Source organism: Chaetodon trifascialis, chromosome 18, assembly GCF_039877785.1.
Source record: "Chaetodon trifascialis isolate fChaTrf1 chromosome 18, fChaTrf1.hap1, whole genome shotgun sequence".
Classification (NCBI taxonomy): domain Eukaryota; kingdom Metazoa; phylum Chordata; class Actinopteri; order Chaetodontiformes; family Chaetodontidae; genus Chaetodon; species Chaetodon trifascialis.
This window is the reverse complement of record NC_092073.1, coordinates 5,992,089-6,014,508: the sequence shown is the minus strand read 5'-3', so window position 1 is coordinate 6,014,508 and position 22,420 is coordinate 5,992,089. Positions and strand designations below refer to the sequence as shown.

General features: G+C 39.7%; 1 protein-coding gene across 1 annotated transcript in view; it reads left to right on the top strand.

Annotated features, from left to right (window-relative positions):
• Nucleotides 1–2,572: 2,572 nt before the first annotated feature.
• The window catches only part of LOC139346818 (collagen alpha-1(XXI) chain), a 64,180-nt gene continuing 44,332 nt past the window's right edge, over nucleotides 2,573–22,420 (top strand). The window contains exons 1-17 of the mRNA XM_070986126.1: nucleotides 2,573–2,611; nucleotides 10,412–10,533; nucleotides 10,884–11,020; nucleotides 11,278–11,397; nucleotides 12,148–12,264; nucleotides 12,507–12,693; nucleotides 14,301–14,466; nucleotides 14,545–14,767; nucleotides 16,420–16,593; nucleotides 17,137–17,214; nucleotides 17,358–17,369; nucleotides 17,618–17,719; nucleotides 20,102–20,155; nucleotides 20,269–20,322; nucleotides 21,141–21,194; nucleotides 21,287–21,340; nucleotides 22,301–22,354. Of these exons, the coding sequence (XP_070842227.1) occupies nucleotides 10,455–10,533; nucleotides 10,884–11,020; nucleotides 11,278–11,397; nucleotides 12,148–12,264; nucleotides 12,507–12,693; nucleotides 14,301–14,466; nucleotides 14,545–14,767; nucleotides 16,420–16,593; nucleotides 17,137–17,214; nucleotides 17,358–17,369; nucleotides 17,618–17,719; nucleotides 20,102–20,155; nucleotides 20,269–20,322; nucleotides 21,141–21,194; nucleotides 21,287–21,340; nucleotides 22,301–22,354 (1,665 nt within the window). The 5' untranslated portion in view covers nucleotides 2,573–2,611; nucleotides 10,412–10,454. The remainder of the gene's footprint in view (nucleotides 2,612–10,411; nucleotides 10,534–10,883; nucleotides 11,021–11,277; nucleotides 11,398–12,147; nucleotides 12,265–12,506; nucleotides 12,694–14,300; nucleotides 14,467–14,544; nucleotides 14,768–16,419; nucleotides 16,594–17,136; nucleotides 17,215–17,357; nucleotides 17,370–17,617; nucleotides 17,720–20,101; nucleotides 20,156–20,268; nucleotides 20,323–21,140; nucleotides 21,195–21,286; nucleotides 21,341–22,300; nucleotides 22,355–22,420) is intronic.

Here is a 22,420-nt window from a genome sequence, read left to right as displayed (position 1 = left end):
TCCACCACCAACACTCTGAACACGTCTTCATAGACACTCCCCTTGGCCTTCGGTCACATTCCTAACATGCAGTATGAAAATGAACGTCAGGCTGAACTGTAGTGTATTTAGCACGTAGACAGCATTGCATTGTGTGTCTGCGGTCCAGAGGGTCCACCCTTTCCTGCTCTTTTAACATAGATGCGTACAGTCAGTAGATTCAGCAGAACAGTGAAACAACACTGCCTCCCAAACTGACCGGATGCTTCCCTCAGCCTTCCTCTGCAGTAAACACAGACCTGGAGCTTATCGTCCTCTGTGCTGTCCAGCCTCATGTGGCCTGGTTGGAGAGGAAGTGAAGGCACATATTTGGACATGCTTTTCAGTGCTACTGTATGTTTTTGCGGTGTTATTTATTTATTTATTTTATGAGCTCAGAGAGGCCCTGGTAACAGCAAAGCCTTAAACTAACACCGAGGAAACAGCAGCGCTGATCATCAGGGTCTCTGAGAACAGCTTCACTGCGCTGCTCCAACAGGGGGCAACGGCTATCCAGAGGTCCTCGTATGAGCGCAGTGCCTCTCTGTCCTCTCTTTCCTTCCACTTGCCTCGAAAGAAGCCAGATACATGTTACATGTCTTTTAAAGCTTTCTGATCCTGGACATTGTGTGGCATCTTTGCTCTTTCTCAGAAACACACTGCTTCTCACTGATATGGTGACACATATTTACCCCTGGAGGAAGCTTTAGCCCTGTGGAGAAGTTCCATGTTCAGTCACTAATGATCAGCCTGATAGTAGTTCTTGACAGTGGACGAATGTAATGCTGTAGTGAGTGCATGTCCTCAAGTGCTGCACTTAAGTGCAAATTTAAGATGCACTTTACATGAGTATTTCCATTAATGCTACTTTATTCTTCTACACGTTACTTGATAAATAATGATTAAACATATGCATAAAATTGTGATAAGCTTGTAAACTATGATGCATTGTTATAGATTAAACTGCCCAACAGTATGGAAAAGAGTTAAAATGAACTCCATCTTGACCAACTAAAACAGTAAATTTCTCATTCATGCAACTGTAATAACCTAATAATATAAATGCTTAATAGTCATAGGGTGCTTCAATACAGGACTTTTACTTGTAAATGTGTACTTTAACCATGTGCTGTTGCTACTTTTACTTAAGTAAAGGATCTGAATACATATTCCACCACAGAATTTTCAAGGGTTAGGGTTAGTGTTTATCACAGTTTATTCATTTTAATTTTGAGCAGGGCCCAAGTTCTTTGCACATGCATAAGAGAGTTAATATGATTTAACTGTTGGTGATTCAAACTCAAGCCAGGATATTTGTAAAATATCCCGCAGCTTCAAGCTCATTTAAAGGGAATGAATGGTGCTGCTTATTTTTCTTATTGACAACAAATCTCATGAAAAGACCAAATCCAAGAAATTGTCAGTCCGTCCACTGGTTTCCAGTAAAGACATACATCTTTAAAGATGGCTCATATATACATAATTGTTTTTTCAATGTGCACAGGAAGCTAAGAGGATATTGTTAGTATTATTCTTTAAAGTTATCTGGATCATGGCCAGGCCGATAAAAGTTTGCTCCAACCATGGACTCACTTTCATATATGAACTCACTTTATTTTCGTCCATGCACAAACGAAGCAATGTTATTAGTTAATGTTATTGGAGGAGAATATGTAAGGACATAAATTTTTCTTGGAAAAAAAAAAAAAGAAAGAAAGTGAAAGAAAAGCAAATTCAAGAGCAAATCCAGATTTAGTTTGGGCAACTATCAATGAGAATGAAAGAGAATGAAGCCACCTCTTTCAGCCACAATCTTCTGTTATTTAACACCATAACATAAAACACCAGAAACCATAAAAATTATTTTCCTTCATGACATTTGACAAAGATTTGTCATTTAGATACAAATGGAATGAATGCAATGCAAATATGTACCTTTATTCAGTCAACTTTATTTTCTCTTGAGTCAGTATTGACTGAATCATTGAGTTTTACACAGAGCATCACAGAGGTTCAGCATGTGCCACACATGCTATTTCATGTCCTCCCACACGCCTTCTTTAACCTGTAATTTCATTAAACCCCTGCACAGCTGCAGTGAAAACATGCTGGCTGTTAAACCACAGTTCTGCTCCAGTTTATCATATGGTTACTGATCGTGGTTTCAACTATTCACAAACAATCCCATCATTTCAAAATAAGAGCATACGTCACCCTAAGGCAGCCTATTGCTGTCCCATTTTACACCATAAATCCTATGAAAATCTTCTGAAATTCTCTTAACTCTCTCTGTGACTATTAAATCAATGCAATGGTAGCAGCGATTCAAACGGACAATCAGACAAACACACACACTAATGCATTTTCACACTGTGTGAAAAGTGTGTGCACAGTGTAAATCCATAGAAGATCTCTGCAGTGTTACATTCTGTGGTTAGGCTAGCCACAGTTTCTAAAGGCTGCCCTGACACTCCCACCACTCCCTCTGCCAACCAGAGGGAGGACTGTCACTACCAAGTCAGGACTTCACTGTCTTCACTTTCTCCTTGCAAAGTGGCATTCATCAGTGCCTTCTGGCAGCTGAAAGAGAAAGGTAAGGCCCTGTCATCACGTCTTTACTGCATGAGCTGTTATCCAGAGGGATTTTATGGAGGGTAAGTCAGAGTGTCAGCTCTTTGATAGATGTGTTCAGGCTTAGATCATATTTTCTGATGTATATACTAATCAATATCTAAGTGATGTTACATGGAGGCAGTGTTACAAAAGCTTTCATTTCTTCTTTTTTAGAGAACATCTCTGTTCTTCTTGTTGGCTGTTTGTTAGTTAGATGGTTGTTGTTTCTTTTACCACTTCAGCTGCAGCTATATATATATATATATATATATATATATATATATATATATATATATATATATATATATATATATATATATATATATATATATGTGTGTGTACGTTTGCGTTGCTGCTGTTTTTTAGAAGCCTTTCCCAAACTTGATGTTAGCATGGCATGAGTCTGGTTTGGCCGCAAGTGACCAGCCATCAGGACAATGAGAAGACAAGCTAAATATACAGTATAACTGCATACATCCACCTCTGTGATTATGGGTCAGAGAGGTCCTCTGCCTTAGCGCAAGGCACCAGCCTCTCTTTCTCTGTGTGTCTCTTGGCATTTCAAAGTTATGCTGTTAGCGAAGTCTGCAGCCTGAAATAACCGTCCAACCAAATTACTGCATGTACAATGACTGAATAACCTGGAAATGAAGGAGAAGGTGTGTGGGATGGTGTTCCAGATAGACAAGGGCTAAGGCAGCAATTACATACAAAGATCATTTCATTGGTGAATGTCAGAAAAGTACAGTCTTCAGAAGCAGTCACCCATTATCTGTCATCAAGAAGTTTTACGTGACAGCTAAAATGCTTTGGTCGCTGCAGTTATTTTTACTTTGAATGAGAGTTATTCATGTCTGTAAATACCTTAAAGCAAGGCCATGTATGTAAATTCAGAAAGAAGAAATAACAAAATCTTCTTCTCATGAAGGAAAAGTACAGTTTGTAAGAAATGAAACATCGCCTTGCTCAGTTCAAACTCAGCCTTGCTTGCTCTGCTATGACTCAGAGCTTATGGTGGCTAATGTTAGCTAATGTTAAGAAACAGAGGAGAGAAATCAGTGTAGGCTACAAGTGACATTTCTGAGTCACTTGTCTGACTATTTGAGCTACCGTTACATTTTAATTCACAACTGAAGTTGTCTCATGACACTTGCCATATAGAGCAGGTCTAGATCACGCTCTTTAAAGAACAGAGACCCAACAGTTCCCCCATGAGCAAGAACTTGGCGACAGCAGTGAGGAAAAACTTCCTTTTGACAGTCAGAAACCTCGAACAGAAGCAGGCTGTGGGAGCTTTAGCAGCACAAGTTACATAATCCTGCTGCAAGACCAAACTTTGAAGGACAATCTCAGCGTTTTTGCTAGCTGTATTTGTGGTCTTGGCACTTTGTATGTTATCCCACGATTCAGTCACTTAGCATTTTCTACACAAACCTTATGAAAAGGAGAGCTGCTGTTTTAGTTATTTCACACATGTCCCCTGTCTCGTCATAACTTAAATGTTGTCCACTCTGCTGTGCTAGCTATGACACGCTGGGCTGGTCTGTAGAAATAGTGGGTGTAAATGGTTGATTTTGCCCTGGACAATCATTTTATTTCTCTGTGTAGACAATAGACATCTGTGAAATTGTAAAAACCCACTTATCACAAATTAAGTAATATATCTTTAGTTACATTTCCATCTAAATTCGGCTAAAATTGGAACAAAACTAACAAACTATCTGCTGACTGCACTATGAACTAATGCACATTTCCATCCAGCAGTGTTATGCAAATATAAGGAGTTGGATGCAATGGGAGCGAATTCTCCAGTCAAGCGCCATTAAATCATTGCAGGAGATGATGATGTAATTAAAAAAGCTCCAATCCAAGCTCAAACTAGGGTGACCAAGTGTCCTGAAAAATTCGAGACAGGCCAGAAAAAGCAGTGCTGCAGGCAGGTAGCGATAGACACCGTGTGGATGAAATGATTCAAATAAAATGAATTTTACATAAAGGACAATGATTTACACGCTGTTGCATACAACACCGACAGTCAACACAGTCTTCCTAATGACAGACAGCTGACACTTCAGTCTGTCTGTTTCCATTGCACCTGCAACATTTCCACCTCAGCTGAGCATAAAAACTTTTTTTTATTTTTTAAATATCACTGCATTTTCAGTTTGTGCATGAAAACAGGTTGATGGAAACACCCTTATTGTCTTATTTTTTAGTCATATCAGTATAGCATAATAATAAACGGAGGGCCTTATAAATCTAACTGCACACTCGACTTTATAGAGTGTCATGAATGAATAGTGAACACACTGTATGACAACAAAAATTATATAATGGGAAGATTTTCATACATAGTGTAATGGTGGAAAGAATATTCAAAATGTAAAAAAAATACACAACATTCTGTGGAAAATGATGGAAATCACAATAAACAGTCAACATGCAAAATCACTGGTCTTTTAAACATAGCATCTAATTAAATTTCACTGCAGTACTTAAAAACACTGAAAAAAAATATTCTTCCAGACCCCAAATCTCCAAATTTATTGCAATGACCGAATGATATTCTCAGCCATCAGTCAGAAATGCACTGGACTGTAGCATGTCAGGGATATGCGGCAATAGTGAAATTGCTTGTTGCAGTCATCTTTGTTTCGTAAACCAGCCAAAGGCGCTGAGCAATCCCAACATCTGTGCACAAGGAATGTTCTGTGAAGCTGAAGCCAGTGGAAGCGGTTGATGTGGTTGGTATACTGCCCTTCTGGTTTGCCAAATGTAGAGTGAGGTTTGGAGGAATTCAGGTTCACTACCCACCTATCCACACTGTGTGTCTGTAATGACTAACGTGCTTTAACATGAAAGAGTGCGACACTGAGGAAAGGATGTATAGATGGACCTGAGGAGGGAAAAAAAGGAGTGTATTTTTGAGGATCGGGGAGACACTTTTAGAAATAGTGAAAACATTTGAAACATTTTCCAGTGGCATGCTGTCTCAGCGTCATTCGCTGTGGCCTCAGAGTCTGAAGATTTCGAATGGAAATCAAAGGAGAGTAAATCATGAGACATTAATGAGTGGACACGTTTATCTTCAGCAGTAGAACTTTAGTTTTCCTGGTCTTCTCCTGGTCATCTGATACCTGAGCATACCCGTATAGGCACAGGGACCTGGCTGGATTGATTTATGACATCCACAGAGTTTCATGTGGAGCATGTTTGGAGCTGCCGTAATAGCTGACAACTGGAGACAGCTTACCATCATTAGTCGCCCAAGTTTAATGCCACTAAAAGAAAATGTGAGTGAATGTGCATTTCCTTTCACTACTCTTACGTGAATATCAGAAGTTGGTGCATCAAGGTGAACAGCTGATGAAGCAAATTCTCCAGTTGGGTGCTGTTAAACCACAGCAGAAGAAGACGGTGTAACACATGAAAACAATGTGAAAAACGTGACGGAAACAAGGCATTTCTGTTCCTTTCATGTATTACTGTGAGGAACGTTGCAGTCTCCTCATCGCTCCACACAGAGCTGTTTTCGTGAAGAGGAAGCTTCAGTGGACGTTTAAGACACATGCTTCATGTACATCAGTCCTTTTTTTAGAACTCTACATGTTCATGCTCCAGTCCTCCGAACTAAACAGCAAATAAACAAAAATACTTTTCATTGCCTTTGAAAACAACCCGTAAGAGTTCTGATGTGGCAATCCAATTGGCAGGACAACACAGTCTGTCTGCCAGCGCCTTCCAAATCTGTTACAAATCACAATTACTGTATATGAACTTTCCCTGAATCTACCACTGCTATGGTTAAGCTTTGGTTAGGTTTATACATAAAAACTACTTGGCTTGTGTTAAGAAAAGATTGTGCTCATGTTTAAAAGAAACCAATGCTGAGTGTCAAGTGAATGACGGCCTCACGTGTCAATGTCACACACTTTGTTGACCCGTCCATCCACCCTGACCTGATGAGGTTTGCTTCACACTAGAGTTCTTCATCCAATCAATGTAAATGTAGTTCATATTTAGGCATTTGAACAGTGACTAGTGCTACTGTTTTCCTGGGAGGACAATCTGTTTTATTCCCAATATTAGTGGGAACGCCTCAGATCTGTAGCAGCAGGGCCCAAGTTGGCGAAATGTGTGGGATAAACTACAAAAATTGTATGTGTGTGTGTGACTGGATTCTCACTGAAGGGGCACATTTTGTATCTAGATCTGCAGGTTTGAAGTCCAACCTAATATCAGAGCAGCTGTCTTCATTGATCTGCGGTGACACGTCTGCCTGTGTGAGATTCCAACACATCTTTTTCACAGCAGACATTTACTGCCGTTAATATGTGATCTGTATCATGCGGTATCTGGAAAATGTGCATCTGATCTGTGGGCTTGAACACTGGCACCTGGTATCAAAAATGCTTTCTCGTTATCACAAACGTACCCACATTGTGATTGGATCTCAATATGTAAGTTAGATAAGTGGGACATGCCAAAAAGACAAGGCGAGACTTGATAGCGAATGCACCTGTAGCTCCTGCCAGGCTTGCTTGAGTTAGTGCAAATATCTGGAGTTAGGTGACCTTTTAACCTGTTGGGTTAAAAGGTCACCTAACTGCAAATGTGCTCTGGCTGATTCAATCACAATACTATGTTCTGCATGCATTTACACGTTGCATTAACACACGTTTTTCCTCATCCAGATAACAGATCCTGATACACATTGTATTTGCATGTTAGGTGCAAATGGAGTAATGTGGCCTGACTGATCTGATCCCATTCCGATCACAACGCATTCTGCATGTATTCAGACTGAGCATGAACGTGTGCTTTTCCTTATCCAGATGTGATATCCAGATACAGGTCGCATGTTACTGCCAGCTGTAAATGGGGTCTATGTCTTGTATTAGCAGGGAAAGTGTTACTAATGATAATAATGACCCTGTTCCATTTAGCTGTGCCAGTAAATCATGTCAATGAACCAGCACACACAGCACCAAAAATTGTGTTCACTTGTACTGAAGACACGCGATTTCATTCCTCTGTATACTGCACCTTACATGTAGGGAATGACAAGAACTTCCACCTTGAAAATCCTGAAAGGAACGCAGCCATCAAAAATGTTACAGATTCTATATATTTGCTTTGATAATTCATTCTGTTCACCCCTTTGAAATAACATATTGTCTGTTTTGTAACATCGTAACTGTCGTAAATGAGCTGCATGTTGATTCCACTGTAAACTGCACTTAAACATCTCTGTTATTGATTGAAGACGCCGTTTAAAACCACTGTGGGTTGATCACTCAGCACATTAGACAACATGTTACATTAAAGACCCTGCACCCTCAGAGGTGTTTCCACATGTTCTTGCTGATTAGACTGCCGTTCAGGTTGAGGACCTGGGGATCAGGGGGATCAATTCAAGACATCAACCAAAAGGAAATACACATTAATAGTTGTTTTAACCAAATTGAAGGCAGCACAAAATGAAAGGGTTTGTAGAAGGCAGTCAGCAGTCAGTAAGAATGTTTGTTGGTTTTGGATCAAACAAGCAAGCTCATTATCAGTCAATCTAAGGGCATTGTTGATAATCATACTCATTTTTTAAACTGCTAGACAACACTGGTAAAGAGGGTTCAAGGGTCCGTCCTGGATCTCAAACTCATCTTAAATATGTTTTGGTGAAACTGTCTTAATTTAGTAACCTGAATAAACTTGCCAGTGATTAATAAAGTTTACAGTTCACCATGAGCTATTGGCCCACATGACACCCAGCAGAGGCCCATACAGTCAACACGTGGGACCCATGGGATGAACACATACGGCTCTCGTATAGCGCACACAGTTCACATTCAAGTCATGCGGGGGCCTTACAGTTCGCTAATTTCAAGCCTAAGGCCCACTTGTTACCCATGTTGGTCACATGTAATTCATATAGGGTACACATTTGCATGTTGACTGGGCACTGAGACACTGTGATGCTTTGTGAATGAATGAATGAATGAATGGATGAGCTTTTATTCAGTAACTTAATTAGTTAGTGTTGTTGATTAATTCTTCATATGCAGACAGTAATGCAAAAAATATTATATATTAGGTCTATCACTTACAGAATATTGGCACTGTTTAATGTTCTATAAGCAGGAAGCTGTACTAAACATCATTTTGATTTATTTTAATTGATGCCTTTACACATTGCAGTGTTTCTTTTATACTGTTCATCAATCGGGGCTAAAAACAAACTACAAAGGCAAAGCTGGAAGTGCCTTGCTGTAATATGATTCTATAATAGCAAGTCAAACAAGAGAGACAGAGCAAAATAAAGAGCTATGGGGGCTGGGAGGAGACTTTGTAAAAGAAAGGTTGTAGTAGCTGTACTTTCTTCAGCTGTCTGATCCTCCCCTGTCTTTAAAGCCTCTGCCAGAACACAGCAGCGCGCTCTGCCATGTTTATATTTCTGTTTTCCCATACCAGCATAGTGCTCACGTTGTTATTTTCTCCGACCCAGCCTTGTGGTCGGTGGAACCATGTTTGCACTGCAAAATGAACACAGAAAACACACTACTAGACCATACGTTACATGGCACAACATGAAAACTCACAAAAGCATTTCACAGGGAAGAGGGAGAGGACAGAAGAACAGGATTTAGTACTGGCATTTAATTGGTTGCTGTAATTGGTATTGAAATAGTCATATCTGTATTGTCAGAAAACTTAAAGAGTAATTTAACACCAGCAGTTAATATTGTTTTGGAAGACACCATTCTCACATTGTTCCCTTTCTGTAGGAGTGTACTGCGTTAACTACAGTAAACACTGACATCACTGTCACAGATGCAAGGTGTGGCTACAAGTGCCACTGAACGTTGATGATGAATCACTCTTAAACTCTTGGACCAAATACTTCCAGGACCTGAGGAGCCTGTAGAAATGAGCGAGTAAAAACTCAGGAATTAAAGGAGGAATTGATCGTCCTGTTTGCACTTCGACACCAGAAGAAACACGAAGATTAGGAAAATTTGAAAATGGATGTAAAAAATGACAGTGGCATTGAGACGACCATGCAGAGCCATGTCTTATTTTTTGGACTCACTGTGGTATTTTAATGGAAGCTGCAAAGCAGACATGCACAGTTGAAAGGAGAGGAGACTGAAAAGAACAGAGGCTTTATCTCCAAAGCAGCAAAAATTGCCTGACAGTTTTATACTGTAGGTATTTATTTCAGCTAAAGTATGTAACTAAGGAGCAAATAGAGATCTTTCTCTTCACTCAATGTCTTTCTCTCTCTCACTGTCTTGTTTCCTCACAATAACTCTTCCTCACATGCTTGTCTCTCATTCTCTCACTCACAGGCAACATATGACATTGTTTTAGCAGTATACCTTAAAAGAAATGTCCTCTCACAGTCCTTATAATGATTCATGTGGCAACAAGTGCATGCTCACTGTATGAATGAATGAAACAGTGCACAATTCGTTTGTGTTTGTCCTCTCAGAAAACTCAATTTAGACTAATGTCTTAGTCAAAAAGCAGGTAGGGCTCCTGAGTTTCTGTGGCGGAAACTAGCCTCCCTACTGGCCCCTAGAGGACATAATGTGTATTACACACAGTACAACCAAAATGTGGGTGTCAGGAATATCTACAGCAAATTTAATGCAAGTCTGGCCTTTACATACATATATTGCCATGAGCTAAAGTATAGGTTCGTTGGAAATTTTGGCCTGATAGGGGCTAAAGAAAAGGTTGAGAACAGTTGTTATCATTGTTGTTTTCAACACTAATTTAGCCAGGTTGGACTGGACCAAGGCAGACCGCTCTCCTATGAAGCCATGTTGCTGTGGTCGGTATGGAGTGCGGTATTGCTACTGACAACGCTGGAGGCTGTAGAGGAGGACGACGTCCGAGCAGGTAAGGATGACTCCATTATATTCCTCTGTCACACTGAGCCCAACAAAGTGCAACAACACAAGCAAGCAACAACACCTTCATACCCGTAGGACCCTTTTGTTACTGTCTTATCTGCATGCATAGATACATACATGCATACATGCATACATACATACATACATACATACATACATACATACATACATACATACATAACTGCGTAATATGTAATGTAGATTATAGCAGTGTTATGATATACAGTAGATATACAATAACTATAAAGATCGGTTCAGAATTTTAAGTTTATATCAGTTTGTATGTGTGTGTGTGTGTGTGTGTGTGTGTGTGTGTGTGTGCGTGCACATGTGTAGGCTGCAGCACAGCTGTAAATGATCTGGTCTACATTGTTGATGGCTCATGGAGTGTTGGCTTCTCTGATTTCGACACGGCCAAGCAGTGGCTCATCAACATCACCAGCCAATTTGACATCAGCTCCCACTACACACAGGTGATATAAACCACATTTTACTGTGTGGACTGAGCATAAATTGAGTGACTCTGGATGTAATTTCCTTTTGCAATCAGCAGGAGTCTCATTACTACCATCTGATGTTTTCTCCAGTCAAATCAAGAAGCCCGTATCTATGTCAGCTGTCTGCTTTGATAAAAACTATACCATTCCAGCATTATGGCCCATTCCAGGTGCCACAGAGTGTCAGTGAATCTGCACTACAGCTGCAGTAGTTGTGTTTGTGTCTGCTGTAGGTGGCTGTCATCCAGTACAGTGACACGCCTCGTCTGGAGATTTCTCTGGGGAAACACCAGGGTGGAGAAGGGCTCATCCAGGCCATACAGAGCATCACCTACCTGGGAGGAAACACACAGGCAGGACAGCATGTTTTCTCCTTATAACTCTATCAGTCCTAATTTGCATGCAGGTATTATGGGATATACATATAACAAGTCTGCATTCTTATCGCACTGTATATTCATACTGAATATATTTACATGCAAATACACATCAACATACTCATAATTTCTGGATGCAGATTCAAGTCCATCCACTGATTGGAGAGTGTTTAATAAATATAGCTTTTTACATGATATTGCAGTGACTTTGTACCAGAAACCAAAGTGGTTCAGAAACGTCTATTCATGAAAATAAAACTTGCTATGCACTAACCTCATCTGAATGACCCTCCTGATTCACCTCTGCTTCTGCCTGTGCACAGGCTGAAAGGTTTGAAAGTGTGTATTTACAGCAGCAGCCTCGAGTTAGTTAATTCACAATGACTTTAGCATTGGTATTTTTCTAGCTAACAGGAGCTAACTTGTTAAATCTACTTGTTGAAAAGTAAGTTTAAGAAGCTGAATGGTGGGAGGTCATTAACAAGACCATCGTCAAGAAAAGAGATTCTGCATTTTGTCAGTTTGTCTGCTGAATCCTGTTGTAATCTGTTTCTAGCTATTTATTCATTTTTTTCCCCACAAAGGTTTTAAAAAAGCTTATGTTTATATAATTTAATTTGAAATCTGATGTGATGTAGCTGTCAATGGCTGGTGAACATACCAGTTCACGTCAACATGGTGTTTTTCACTTCACGGGGTCATCATTGTTTTCTTACTGTTTTGCAGACTGGCAGGGCCATTAAGTTTGCTGTGGACCATGTGTTCCCCTCCTCTCAAAGAACCAGCCAGGTCAAGAATCGCATCGCTGTGGTGGTTACTGATGGCAAATCTCAGGATGATGTGGTAAATGTCACTTTGGCCTGTTCAAATGCTTGAGTGAGACCAACTCAAATTTATTTGGGTGGCTCTAAGTCATAGTGGCAGTGTCAAGGGGTTTCAGTACTATTACATCTATAGAACTTCAACAAGGAAACACTCTGTGGCATGGGGTATCATAGCATGGGCATTTATATGACAGCTGCTGTCATGGAAAGTCTTCATGATGGGAGATTGACTTTCACCACAGACAGCCTTTGTTTCTTTAGGTGGATGCCAGTGTGGAAGCACGAGCTCAGGGCATTACAGTATTCGCCGTTGGAGTTGGCAGCGAGATCACCACCTCAGAGCTTGTGTCCATCGCCAATAAACCATCATCCACCTATGTCCTGTACGCCGAAGATTACACCACCATTGACCGTATCCGAGAATCAATGGAGCAAAAGCTCTGTGAAGGTCAGAATATCTAGTTTATCTTCTTGGCTTGTCTATCAGTAATTTTCTCAGTTCTCTGGCTGTGACAGAGTTGTGGGGAAGTGGGGAAGTCTGTTTTCCCCTTCTATATTCCCAATTCAAATAGTTCTTTAAGCAATAACCTCACTTAACATGAAATACAGGATAATGTAATGATCGTACAGGGTCATGTTATGGGCACTTGTTTGATTATTTGAACTTTATTTCTCACAAATCATGTTTTGTCTATCAGTTTGGTATGGCTCTAAAAACTACAGTACCCATGAGCCTGGGCTGTTGCCCATAATTGCTTGATTCACCCAAACCTGAACCATAAATTGAAAAAAACTGGAGAAATTTTCTGAACACTGCAATGTTCCCGCCACTGTTAGAAGCAAATTTTAAGCTCTGTGATTGGATGATTCTTGCTGAGTCTCTTGGAGTTGTAATGTAAAGTTTGTATGTACACAGTCTTGTACCTTTTGATCAAATAACCAGATATTGAACACCATTGTTAATCTTTTGCACTGATGATTCAATGGGGAGACTGTCATGCTGAATGGGTCCATCGAGGTTTTCAACTGCGAGTCACAGAACAATGAATGGGACTTTTATTCCTGGAACCAGGGGTGCCTGAAATAGCTTATCCCCCTTCACAACTCAATTACTTTTCTTTCGTTGTGGCTGACCGAGCTGATATTGGCAGCATTGCTGACAGGTAGCATTTTGCACATCAAACCCCACTGGTTTTGGCGGGAGTCTCTTCTCAACTGGCTGTTAGCTTCCTTATTCACAGCTGACAACAGAAGGAAATGTGAAACGGGTCGCTGCTATTAATAATTGATAAACCACTTTCGTTAACTGCCCTGCACCAAACACCAAATAGACAGTTAGCAACTAATACTGCTGTAGCTATAAAAGAAAGTAGAAAATGTACCAGCTTACAGCTAAAACAATATAGCAAGATATTTTTCTCAGGAATTGATAGAGGCTAAAATGGAGGTAAAAGGTGAGTGAAAACTGGAATTGCATTCAAAAGGTTGCCAGAAACAGGACTCATGGTGAATGCTAATTAATGTTGTTCTGCTGTGTAAACTGGCAGGCGATTGTTTGCTAACACCTTAAGAGCTAGCCTTAACAATGTTATAAGACAATACAATGTCTTGGTTTAGATTTAGGTGGAGCTCCTCTGCCCACAACCCGCAGAACAAGAAACAACAAAAAAGGATGATAAACAGTCGTTATCAAATATTTCATTTTATTAGGTGTAATTAATAACATAATAATTGCTAATTTTACCTGTTTCATTGCTTTGTTTTGTACACTATGGCTTACTGTTGAACTGAGCCATTGTTACTCTTATAACCTGTCCTTGTGCTTTTCCTGGAAACAATGGACATATTGTACAGTATTGTTGTATGAGATCCAGTGAATTCCATTTGCACTTTTGAAACAAAATATTGAATTCAATTGCCTTGTGTTGTCTACAAAAATGCAAATTAATGCACCACCAAGTAACACAGTTGCCCCCCAAATTGAACAGATTTCTCTTCCTTTTGTATTTAGAGGTCAATTTAGCTGTGTGTCTAAATGACCTGATTCCTTTCTAGAGTCTGTGTGTCCAACACGAATCCCGGTGGCATCTCGTGACGAGAAAGGCTTTGAGCTGATGTTGGGCATGAACATTCATAAAAAAGCCAAAAAGATCCCTGGCTCTCTGACTTCTGAGACAGCCTACGCTCTGACTGACTCCACAGACATCACTGAGAATACCAGGTAGAACATTCAAAATCTATTACTCTTCACATTTTGTGCATTTCATTTTATCAACCATTGTCTTCATCCTTATACCAGGGAGATTTTCCCAGAGGGCCTGCCTCCATCCTATGTGTTCGTAGCCACACTGCGACTAAAGGGGTCCTCTAGCGAGCTGACCTTTGACCTTTGGAGGGTGTTGTCTAAGGATAAGGAGATCCAAGCTGCAGTGACACTAAGTGGGAAAGACAACACTGTCATCTTCACCACCACCAGCATAACAGAAAAGGAGCAGAGAGTCATATTAAAAACAGGCTTTCAGGTTGGTATTAGGATTAATTTAAATTAAGGCGGGCTAAGGCTACTTGCACTCATCAAAATAAATAAATGAGATGTAATGAAAAATAGCAACATGAATAAATACAGAAAAAACAAATGAATTAACAAGTAATTTTAATAACTAAGTAACTAAATTTAATGTAGCTCATTATTGTGAAATGTTATTTCTTCTTGCCTCTTTTCATGGACACAATCTTTATTGCAGGAAACCAAAATTAATGACATGCATATGAAAAAAAGTATGCCCCTGAATCTCATTCATTCAGAACTGGGATTCTTCTCTGGTATTACAATTTTCAGGTCTGGGATGTCTGCTAGCCGAGTGGTTAAGATGCATACCACATAATTGCAACATCCCCACATGGTCTCTTTAGTAATTTATGCATTTTGTTGATGACATGAAAGTCTGAAGATGAGATTTTAAAAATGACTTGAATTTGTTTTCTTTACTTTTGGTCTTTTTCTAGTGTTGCTTGAAATGTATAGACAGCATCTAGCACGTATGAATCTGAACAAAAGCTATGTATCATAACATATCAGCTAACATCAACTTATCGATACCTTAATAAGTTGAGACAGTATAACAGAGCTCATTGCAATGAGAGTCTTTCTGCCCTGCCCTCTAGTGGCCAAAAGTCACTTGAATCAGCTTTAAGAATAGCTAGTTAATGCAGCTGCTTAAACTTGCACCATTAATGGCAGTTTCACAATGGTAAGCATCTTAAAGTTGCTTCATAAATCATATGAATAATAAATATCATGAGAGTTTATATTGGTAAATATAAAGTGGCTGCTGTGTTGTGCTGAAAGAACATATTGTGAGACTGAGAGTGCACTCCGTCCCCTCTCAGTCTCAGGTTTCCCTCAGTGTTGGTTGCTGTGAATGAACCTGACTGGGATGACTTGCAGAGAGCCAAACCAACAGTTATTTAAACATCGTCCCCTGTTCAGGTCAATAGACAGCTGAGCCAGAGAAGATGTAATGTGATGGAGGAAGCCTAAGAGAAAACATTTCCTACTTTAAACCACTGTATTTCCCCAGTGGAAACTAGTTGGTGGATGTGTAGTTCTTGGAGCAGATGCCTCTGTTTCCATGGCAGCACAAGGTAATAATACATCCAGTTGGACATGCCAGGTTGTTTTTCCAAAAGGCACCCACCACCCTCCATCCTTACACACACCTAGACTGTAGAGCAGAGCAGTGAGCAGCGTTGTAATTATGTTCAATTTGTGTTTGCACATGTTTGATTTGATTTGGTTTGATGTGGCACAAGGTAGAAGCCTATGATTTGTCATTTGGAAAGGATTTCTGTGGCTGAGTCCCCTTGAAATAATAGCTGCTCTGTTTCTCTCTCTCTCTGGATGGTTTGAGCTGTTAAGCAAAAGATTTTGATGGAAAGAGGAAGGAGTTTGGTCTTAATACCTCACTGGCCCTAACCCTTTAAGGAGAATTTAAGGAACACAAGAAAATTTGACAATTTAATAATTGTTTTCACATTCCGTTTTGATCGTCACTCAAAGCTTCAGCAGTGTCATTTCACCTGCTTCTCATTATGAACAAACTCTCATTAAATGTATCTTTATATTTGAAATAATCTTGCACTATTTCTAAAATTCACTTTTGCCTTCTCTCAGGCTCTGTATGATGGAAAGTGGCATCAGCTCAAACTCTTGGTGAGACCACACCAACTCACGTGTTTCCTCGATGATCAACTGATCCAGGAAGTCATACTGGAACCGGTGGAGCCCATTTACATCAATGGGGAGACACAGTTGGCTAAGAGGCAGGGAACAGATGTAACTGTGCCTGTAAGTAATAATGCCTTAAAAACCAAAGAACGTCTCTTAATACATTTTGACAAGTGCAGGAGATCCCTGTGTCTGGCTCATGAAAGAAAAATATTAGCTGATTTGTGAAAACTGAGTCAAATGCATACTAATAGAGGCAGCCACAAATATAAATATACAAATATATTCCTACTTCTACTCATAAAATGATATTTATATAGCACCATTCAGAAATGCTGCTCAAAGTATTTCACTATTATTATTTATTTCACTTTGTCTTGTCTCTTTTTGCTTCTCTTTATTCATTTTATTTAACATTGAAGAATATAGTAAACGGTCATCATACAAATCAAAAATGTAACTGAATACATCAATAGACTGTGACTATTCATTTTAGATGGAATACATTGGTAAAAGAAAATAAAACTTAATTGATATTTTTTAAGTAGCTCATTTTATTTTTCAACTCCTTTGTGGGGCTTGTCACAGATTTAATACCTTTCTCCCAAACAAAGTTTCCCATTTTCCTCAGTACATTTTCATCTTTATTCTCCCTTTCTTCAGGTGGAGATTCAGAAGCTGCGTCTGTACTGTGATCCTCATCAGAGTGAGAGAGAAACAGCTTGTGAGATCTACTCTGTGGTAAGACCTCCGCTCTTGCCTCTATCTCCTGTAATCTCCATTGCAAAGGTCACATTTTGTACTTCTGTATGTGGCTGCACGTGTGAGGCTACCATGATAATAACCATTATTTGTCCTCTTGTCTTCTCTCTCATGCTACCCAGAATGATGAAAGGGTAAGTGCAGTTTCCGTCCTTTAGCCACTGGGGTAATACAAAGGTGATGAGCTTGCTGTTAATTAAATAGCACAGTGGAAATCACTGGCTATGTCCCTAAGACATCTTCTACGCAAACTTTTTTAAGCTAATCCTTCATGTAAAAATTAAGCTATTAAATACCTAAACATCACTTGTCTTTTCCACCAAATGAGCAAGCTTTGAGGCTGTTTTGTATTGCAGACATTAGCGTGTTCGTGTTTCCTCAGTGTCCTCTGAATCGAACAGCCACAGTGGAAGAAGAAGAGGAAGAAGAAGATTGCAACTGTGTGGTAGGACCACCAGGGCAGCGTGGCCTGCCAGGACCCATGGTAACAGACACACACACACACACACACACACACACACACACACACACACACACACACACACACACACACACACACACACACACACACACACACACACACACACACACACGCAAGCAAGCATAGCAATGCACACACACAGATTGCTTCATCCTGTAGGACTCAAAGGACATTTTATACCAGGCCAGACCAGGCCCTTTACGCACCAATCTACAATTAGTGTACAGCACCTGTCGTCCAACAGGGATAGATCTCCACCCTCATGCATGAATGAATTCATCCAGAGTTTGAGATGTAAATGTTGTATGACTGAGCACTCATGGAAAGCCACAAAGCTGGAAGTACACAGACTGCATCACAGAGAACTAAAGACATGGTGAAGGCTGACAGATCTTCTTCCTTCTCTAATCTGTTCTGTTTGATACTGTAAACTATATTGTTTCTCCTAGCACTCACAACTTAATAATCTCCTCTAAGAGTGACTGCAATAACTTTTGTAACTATTTTATAGATAAGGTTTGTTAGTGCAAACATCTCAACCTTGGCCAGTCATTCATTCCTCGTTCCCCAAATTATCCATGTTGGACTCCCTTTGTCCTGTGCCCACAGATCATATTGCATATACCAATAAAACCCTCCTCGAGCCCACTACATGTTCGATTAACCTGTCTGTCTTTAAAAGTTTCAACTTCATCAGCCCCTGCATGGTCAATAGTATAAACCGCTCTGCTTTATCACAAACCAAATCTGGACCCCTCCCTGCCACAGACCCGCAGGCTTATTTCTAAACTCATTTAGAAAGACTCTACTGCATTGGAGGAGTTCACAAAGACAGGGCTTTTTCAGTCTCTGTAGGTGCACTTGTTTCAGACACTGCTGCTTTGCTATGTGGTGTCTGCCATGGATCAGTCTTGGGACCCATTTTATTTTCCATGCACATGCTGTCACAAAGACAGACCATCAGTAATTTTGGCATCATCTCATATGGTCTGTGCAGTGATGACAACCAGTTGTATTTTTCATTTGGGACATAAAAGGAGAGGAATTATTATTATCATTGTGTTTAATTTTATAATTTCTGCTCCACTGTAATCGAATCTCCCTTGACCAGCCCTGCCCATGTTTCTTTCATCCTGACCGCTGTGAAGGCTTGCCCAGGCAATGCAGTTGTTGAATCTATTTGTTGTAAATAGTGGATTGCTGCTATTTATTAACAAATGTTCAGAGAAGCTGTTGCATGTTTTTTTTTAGTAGTTATGTGGCTGAGTAATCCTGCTTAGTGTAATATCCCCACCTGGACTCTAATCTCTGGAAGGCGGGTGTCTGGCTAATGGACCATGACCATTTCCCATGAATAGTGTAGTAGTAAATCGATAAATACGTATTTATCGATTTATTTTCTATGTGCGATCTATGAACAAGAAGGCATAGACATATGCAGGGCATAGACTCAATTTGTAAAAAAGTTGGGTTTTTTGCTGGCATGTGACTTTTTGTATTATATTTTCATAGCACATACACAGTCAATTTTTTACAAAGTAACTTGAACTACTTCAGTTAATCAAACTAGATTTATCTCTCGGGTAATGTTGCTGCAGTTCAGCTTCTTCAACTGTGAAGTAATTGGTAGTTTGTAAAGCTGTGCTTTAAGAAGACATAAATAACATACAGTTCCTTATAATGCACCACTGCTAAAGTCAATACACAGTACAGATTTTGCTGATACTGTCTTTTAAGGCAGGGATGGCAACCTTTTTGCTACTAAGGACCATTTATTATTATTTTTTTAATCATGCTTTGAGTGCCATAAATTATCTAACACATATATCACACTAACCACTGCACTGACTGGAACTGCCTCGTCCCAATAAGACTGATGTCAGATGGTAGTGATGATGATGATGATGACGCTACTCACAGCTGGTTTTCCAGGTTTGGGTCAATCAGTCAGTCTTGAGCAGAAGTGAGTCTGCAAGAGTCAGTTTTGTAAAGAACTACTTATAGTAATAAACTGTTCCAAGCTGAGATGCAAACTTCAGTGCAGGTCTGCTCAGACTGGGAAAATCCTCAGGAAAGACATTCAGTTTCTAGAACTCGAGTGGAGGGAGTTCTGTGTACCTTGCTTTGAGCTCGTCATTGCTTTGCAGCTCAGTAATTTTGTGTTGGTATGTTGGTAAAATATGAAAAGGGCTGGTAGATTTCAGACACAAAATGATTTACTATTGAGAGGCTGGTGAATTTGAACATATCTGTCAGCAACCAGTTGATGTTCACATTTTGAAAAGTTAGTTTACCACCCTGGCTGTAGGTTGTCAGACACAATACGCTTTGTATGCACTTTGTCAAGAGAAAAATGTTTCTGTGTGTTGTGATGGGGTACTGCAGGGTTTCCGAGGGGAGAAAGGGAGGGAAGGACCACCAGGACCTGATGGTAAGCCTGTAAGTTCTAATCAGTTTGTTCATCACTTTCTTCCTTTTCACCTCTACATATGTCTTTAGATTACATGTTGTCTGCACATGGTAGAATCCTCTTATGTTGTCTCTGTTGCCAGGGTAAAGATGGGACACCAGGGGAAGCCGGGCCTCTTGGATTGCCAGGGATGAAGGTAAAGAAATCTGTTGCATTATAACACACTTGAATAGCCACAATTCAAGTCACAGTTTCTACTTGGATTCAACAGCAGGAACAAATTATCCAGTTAATTAAGTTTATGTCAGCTTGAATCAGGGCTCAAGCAAAAGTTGTAGTCGACCAACTCTTGACATTTTTGGAGGAAAACATATTAGACAAATGTCTGTTTTCCCTCAAAGTTACAGCAAAATGACAGCTCTCCAGAGCAGAACATACATCAAGGTTGTGGTCCTATCATGGCAAAATGACATTTTAGTTCTTGAATTAAGCACAGCTTTCCATGCCATGGAGCACAGTATTTTATGAGATGGTCTGAGGAAGTGCATTGAGGGACATAGGATGTGATAGTTTTCCTCACGTTCATGAAATCAAATCTAAACCAGTTTTACACACAGTTAGGAAATTACAACATTAGCATCCTGTTACGTTTGGGATTGAATTTAAGATCCTTCTAATTACTTTTAAGGTGTTTCATAATATGGCCGGCACCATTTATCAATGTGTCGATAATCTCCTATATCTACCACATCTCTCAGGTTACCAGAACCATCTGTATTTTCCATCTGTATCTGTATTTTGTACCCTATGTTTTGACCTGTAGTCACCAAGCTTTTGCTGACCTGACTCAAGTTATGGAAAGGTTTAGTCATTAAATGAAAATACTCTATACTTTATGGCCAGCTTCAAACTTGCATAGACACTATTTTAAGCCACACAATGCACTTTTAAAATGCTTCATACTGTTTATTTATCTAAGGGATAGAGTTTCTGACTTCGATTGCATACTGTTAGGGTGAAAGTGGCCCAGCAGGACCAAGAGGGGAGCCTGGTCTAAAGGGGAACATGGTAAGTCTTTAAAGAAGCATTTGTGTTAGAGCTGTGACTTTTCTAATTGGCTTCCATTACTGATAGTACCTGATTGTTCTGCTACTGCTCAGGGAGACATTGGAGAACCAGGCTTATCAGGAGAACCAGGACCCCCAGGACCCAAGGTGAGACTATGATGGCAACAGTCTTAAGGGCATTCTTTTTTCTTATATTGGTGGTCTATTGGGAAAATGCTTTTTGTTGCAGTTCTTGCTCTCTTAATTCTTTGTTAAAGGCAGCCCGTGCAAACGTGACTAATACACTGACATTTCTTATTGTAGTTGTGTTTTCTTACAATTTAAATAGTGCTGAATAAGTTCATATTGTGCAACCCAGTTGCCACTTGTCTATCTTTGTTGGATCTGATGATGGTCTTACTCATGAATTTGGGACAGCATTTTTCTGGACAACAAATACGGTCAAATGAATATTTCCATATATCTCCATGTATATATCCATATATATGCCTATACAGTGGTGAAGGTGGAAATCCTGGATGCCATACCACACCCCAATTTCAGGGCAGTCTTCATGTCTACATAGGGACTTTGAACTTTTTTTTAGCACTACTGCTGGTGGCTAGAAGTAGTGACCTAATATGTAGGTTTATTTCACCACAGACATACAGAGTATTCACTGTGATCATCTTGTTCCAACGATGAAATGATCGGCATTTCTTTTGATAAGAAATCTTCCTTGAGGGCTAGACCTTTTTTACACACCACACCATGTCTACCAAGACAACTAGACATTAAGATAAGAAACTGGAGTGGTCTTCAAAGAGCATCTGTCCTTCCAGCAAAATATCATAATGAAGAGTAAACCGATATATGGCGCCAATTTCTTTCACTGAAAATTTGCTATAAAACAGTCATTATTTCTATCTTATTTGATCTAATTTGATTTTATTTAATGTTAAGCAATGCCACATTGGATATTAATGTGAAACCGACTCTGATTTTAACACTATAATTATGGGTTTGTGGTGATGAGTTGAGTTTAAAAAAAAATTGAAAAACAGTAATTACTGATTTACTATAAAAATGATGAAACTACAAAACATTAGTAGATGTCTTTGTATGCAGGGTCTTCCAGGTGAGAGAGGTGAGCCGGGACCACCAGGAGAAGCTGGACTAATGGTAAGATCCAGTTCTGTTCATCAATGGTGTGTCTACAACATGCATTAAACCAGCTTAACGGACAGT